The sequence below is a fragment of the Entamoeba invadens genome (assembly GCF_000330505.1).
Source record: "Entamoeba invadens IP1 unplaced genomic scaffold scaff_1105074726411, whole genome shotgun sequence".
Taxonomy (NCBI): domain Eukaryota; phylum Evosea; order Mastigamoebida; family Endamoebidae; genus Entamoeba; species Entamoeba invadens.
Window position 1 is genome coordinate 111,314 of NW_004443515.1, and position 5,705 is coordinate 117,018.

Genomic DNA, 5,705 nt, shown 5'->3' on the forward strand with positions numbered 1-5,705 from the left:
ATACTGAGGTACTTGACCTATTCTTTAATAGTATTATTTTATTAACAATAAAATTTGTACTGTTTAAAAATAAGTAAACAAATTTTACCATTAATAAAAGAAAACTATGAAAGAATAGGTCAAGTACCTCAGTATCGTCAAGCCCCTCACTCCCCCTACTGTAAATAATTATTCAAATAATTAATAAAATGAAAAACACCAAAATAAATTTATATTTAGATTAGCATCCTCCTTTTTCTCAGCATCCCACTTTTTCCCTTGACTGTAATCTTATCCAGATTTCACCTTCACACAAAAAAAGTTGATTCAGTTGACTTGCTAAGGTTAAAATTAATATTTTTTTAAAATATAATATTTTTTTTAGTTAACACTTTAAATAACATTGAACAAAATTCAAGTGGTCTAAAAATCGGGGAAATATCGAGTTTATTTAATAAATTTCCGTTTTTTTAGAGATTATTTTATGTGCATAAACTATACACAAGCCGAAAAAGGAACATGATCAAAAATTGGACTAATATCCCTTTCAAAATAGGCCAAAACAAAAATAAGGGCGTTATTTTAAGTGTTAACTAACAAATAAATAAAAATCACTTACTTTAATTTCTTCAAATCGATTTTTTTGTTTTTCACTTGTGTTTTTTATTTTTTTTATTAAAAAATTTTTTCGGTGTCTTGAAATATCGACCTGATTGACTTTGATTACGCTTGGGGGTTCTAGTATTCTTTTTAAATTTTTCATTTTTGGACGAAATGTTGCCGACATTGACACGACGTCTTGAAGGGCAATGAATGCTCAGATGCCCCAATTTGTTGCAGATAAAACAATTCTCCACCTTCTCCCCGTTTTTGAGAGTGAATGTGACATTGATCGGTCGGTTGGTTTTATTTCGCTGATTAAAATAGTCCCGCATTTTTGTCGCATCTTCATAATCACTTAGAACGACTGTGATAATATTCCCTTTAATATCACCCTTTTTAAAGACTAAAGGCGTCACCTTTTCTATTTTAAAATCACTCAAAAAGCTTGTGATTTCATCTTCAGTCTTGTCTATATTTAGATACGACATCTGAATGGTCTTTTTCGTCTTGTCTTTCCGATCAAATCGCACACTCAAAGTCGCACCATCCCATTCAGTCTTATTTTTAGCAGCAATTATTGCTTTCGAAACCTCTTCATTCGGTGTTTCTATGATTGAACAGTGAAATGAAGTGTCTTCTTCGTATCGAGGAACGTCAATTGATTTGGGATGAAATTTAAAAAACATGACATCAATATCTTTTAATGAAGCGGATTTGTCAATACCATTTACTTTTGCTATTATTGTGACTTGTGGAGTGTTTGGAGTCGACATTCTTAAATTGTTTTTAGGGTTTTACTCAAAATGTTTTTTTCAAATATATTTCTCGTCATCAAATGTGTATTATAATGTAACTATAATGTTTAATATAATTAAAAATAGTATTATTTAATTTAAAATTTTTAACTATTATAATAGAATTTGTTTTATTGCAAAATCTGTTTATTATTTAAACACAAAATACACATCTTTTGTGTGAAAGGAAAACATTATTTTGTGTATTGTTTCTCAAGTCGTAATTTAATTCATAATAATACTCCATTTAAAAAGTAACATAACTACCTTATAGCCATTCGCCAAAATTTTACAAACTTTTATGTTCGGCAAATTTTGAGAAAGGTAATAACTTGCCAAAATATTATTGTCATGAAAAAAATAGATTTTTTAGTTACTTAATTTCGATATATTGATTCCTTCATCTGTATAGAAAAATATATTTTAATATAAACATAATAAAAAATATATTATTTATATTTTTTTTCAATTGTGACAACTTTATGAGAATTAAATGAAAATTTGAAAATTATCTTAACCATATTTGTAAAATAAGGTTAATATATTTGAAACGAAGAATGAACAATTTAAAATAAATAAAAACATAAAAGCATTTATTTTGAATTTTTGAAATTAAAATATGTTAAACTTTAATTAAACCACTTTTATAAATTTGTTTGTATGTTTGAAAATTGACACAGTAAGTAGTATTGTTTCTGATTTATTTAATAAAAATGTATCATTAATTATTGTCACTCAGAACAACATTTTAACATTTTATTGTTAACAACTATAAAATTTTAAACAAAATAACGTTAACTTTTGGACTATAAAAAATTTAGTTTAAAAATCTAATGTATATGTTAACCACAGATCATAACTTAAGTTGTTTTAAATTATTGATATTCTCTTGAATTCAGTGTTATTATTTAAATTTATTGTTCTATTTCACATGTTTACAAATTATAAAGTTACCACATTTTATTTTTTAGGTTGTTTTTCAGAATAAAAATGTTGCTATAAACAGTAAAACCCAATTATAAAACTATTGTTATTAAATTGTTCTTAATAAATTTTCGTGGGTGTCTTTATTTTAATTTATTATTAGTGATGTGGTGTTATTTAAATATATGTGTTGTTTTTTTGTGTGTTTATTATATAAAACAATAAAATAACAGTTAAAAACAATTGTATATAATATATCGTTTATATGTAATTATCAACAAAAAATATGATATGATAATTATCAATATCGAAGTAGTTACACGATTAAATATTCATTATTTGTTTAAATTTGATTTTTCTTTGTTTCAACAAAATGTCGAACTAACTACACAAAAGTTGCACTGAATATTTGAAAGTAACAATGTCATTAAAAGACGTTATTTTACTTGAAATTTTTATTTAATAATTACAATTGTATTAACAATATTGTATAAACGTTATTAATTACTTTTAACGTTTAAGTTATGTATTGATAACTTTGTTATGTGAATAATTAAAAACATCATTTTTTAAAGGTGATAAAAATAAAATTAACACTAATTTGCATCAACCTTTAAAATGTATTATTAAATTATTTTGTGTTAAGTTTTTAACAAAAAATATTAATGTTAGACCCTTAGATGCCGGACAATTGGGTCTTATAACAAACTAATATAACTGTATAAATATGTTTTTAAAAATTAAAATGGGTGTGACAATAACTGATATTCCAACTTTGATTTAAATTTAACAGTTATAGTTTGGTGTCATGCTTTTAACAATAAAAAGGTTTGTGAATTTTATTTTTTTTTTATTTTATAAACTGTTTAATATAAATACACATATGATTATAATTTGATACACGTTATAATCGACTTTCAACAATAATTTTTTAAAAATCATCTGTGTGATATTGATGTGCTGATATTATTGAAATAAAAAATGAAATGTTTATGTATTTTTCAACAAAAAATGAAAATGATAATTAAGTAAATATTTTCAGTAACATATCTGAATTGTGTCTTATTGTCAAAGTAATGTTTCCGATTGAAAACTGTTTGTTAAGGTATGAATCAACAAAGAATTAACTTAAATTTGTTCAAATGTCAAAAAAATTATTATTAATGTAATATTAAGTGTAAACTGGAAGTAATAAATATGACAAATATATATTGTTTAAACAATATCAACCTTTTGTTTGTTGTATTTATATTATTTATATATTTTGGATAGTTTAAAAAATACATTGATTGTGTTTTTTAATAAAGTATATGAAATGTGGACTTCTAAAATTCCCAAATAAAAAAATAATGGAAATATTTACATTATTTTATAAAAAATAAACAGACCCATAAGGGTTAATTTTATTATATTTACAAATGATGAAATTTGCAAAAAAAGATATAAAATACAATATCTACAAAATACATCAAACATAAAATAAATTATTTTTATTTGATTTTTATTCGGTAATTGTCTTATAATATAACAAAAAATAAGGATCAAATTGGATTATACCTTTTATTTTTAATCAACAAGAGTATAATGAGCCCGACTATTCCAAACAACACTGATACTGCATACATGCAACAAATCACCACACGCGTGATAAAGGATGCGTTTATCACTTCATTTGTGTTATATTTACCATACATGAGTTTATTATCAGCATCAATATAATAGTCTCCGTGAACCGTATGATAATATTTGTCGTTGATGTATGTATTAGTGAAGTAAACATTAAAGAAGTCGATATGTTCATTGTCTTCGACTTCGGTGTAAATCCTCACGTCAACGAATTTAGAATTTTCAAACGTGACATTTTCGACCTTTCGAATATCCAATTGCGTATTTTGAAAATCAAAATCCGAGAAAATCGAATCACTCAATTTGTATATGTCAAAGTACGTATCTATCACCTCAAAGTGGTCTAAAACCGCTTTCTCCATTGTTAAATATCTACACAACAAATTTTCGATTTCGACGTCATAGGCAATGAACTCATCAATGTTGAGGTAGTCAATTTTGCCATTGCAAATAGTGTGTGTGTATCCTTTATTGTTGAATTGTAGTTCTTCAACGTCCCAATTATATCCAATAAAATCACTGATTTTGTATTCGTCAACGTGTATTTGTTGTGCCCACAAGCTGTTGATTTGCAATGTAGAAAGTGTCATTTTGTATTCGTCGTTTTCCTTAAAATGGAATTTTTCAAATGTCGAATTGTTTGATGTAAAAGTCGACTTCGTGTTGTGTTCGAAAACAAAGTCGGAGATGTTTGTGTTCAAAATAGAAAGCAATGGGACATCGGATTTTTTGATGTCAAGAGAAGACGAGTTGACACTGTCGATAATTAAAGTCGAAATCAACTCTTCATAAACAGAAAAAGAAAACGGAGAGTTACTAAATTTATTACATTTATGATATTTATCGACGTTTGTTGGTGAAGTGACTAAACTGATGTCTGTTGAGCAGTTGTATATATAGTAAATAGGAATATTATCAATATGGATACCCTTTACTAATAAATGAAAAAGAAATAGAATCGAAAACATGATTATTTCAGTTCATTTTTAAAAGTTTTTGATTCGGTATTGTTTGCTTTGAAAAACTATTGTAATTTTAATTCAAATTTTATTATATTTTTAGTAATGACATTTTTATGTTAAGTATTTCGAAAAAACATCACTTGAAAATTGTAATTTTTATAAGTGAGATACACCGACGTATCTTAAATTCAAATGCAAAAAATCAAGTGAAAAGATTCGATATTTTATTTATTTTAGTTATTTATATAAGTTATAATTCAAATTACAGTTTGCCAAGCTAGCTTAAAAAACTGTCTTCTGTGATTGTTCTATCATTATTTCTATTATATAAACTAGAAATAAGTTAGTTATATAATTAACAATTTTTTTATTAGTTCCACATTAATTAAAACATTATTTAAAAATTGTTTTTAATAATTAACTATAATTTATAGAATTGTAATGATTAAATTAACTATATTTCGAATAATTATTTATCATAAAGGCGACCTTGAAGATCCATCAAAATGCTTGGGCTGACAATATTTATTTAAAGTCAAAAACATGCGTAAAATAATTAACAACTTGTAAAAAAAGGTTTGAAATGCGTGTCAAATAATTATAAATATAAAAAAATAATTAATTAATTATTTTTTATGTTAAAAAAAGTGATTACAAAAAAATTTTTTGGTAAACAAAAAAATAAATGTATTTCTTTTAAAATATTCATATTTAAACAATTATATTTCAATTTAAAAATGTAGTTTTTTGATATTCACATACATAGTTACCAATATGACAAGACATGGAATGATAAACAAATAATTAACAATCATGT

General features: G+C 24.5%; 1 protein-coding gene across 1 annotated transcript; it reads right to left on the reverse strand.

The window, feature by feature from the left end:
- Positions 1-3,841: 3,841 nt before the first annotated feature.
- Positions 3,842-4,516, reverse strand: EIN_413920 (hypothetical protein; the record flags this gene model as incomplete). Its single annotated transcript, XM_004258427.1, has 1 exon — positions 3,842-4,516. The coding sequence occupies one exon, from the start codon at positions 4,514-4,516 to the stop codon at positions 3,842-3,844; it is 675 nt and encodes a 224-aa protein (XP_004258475.1).
- Positions 4,517-5,705: the final 1,189 nt, after the last annotated feature.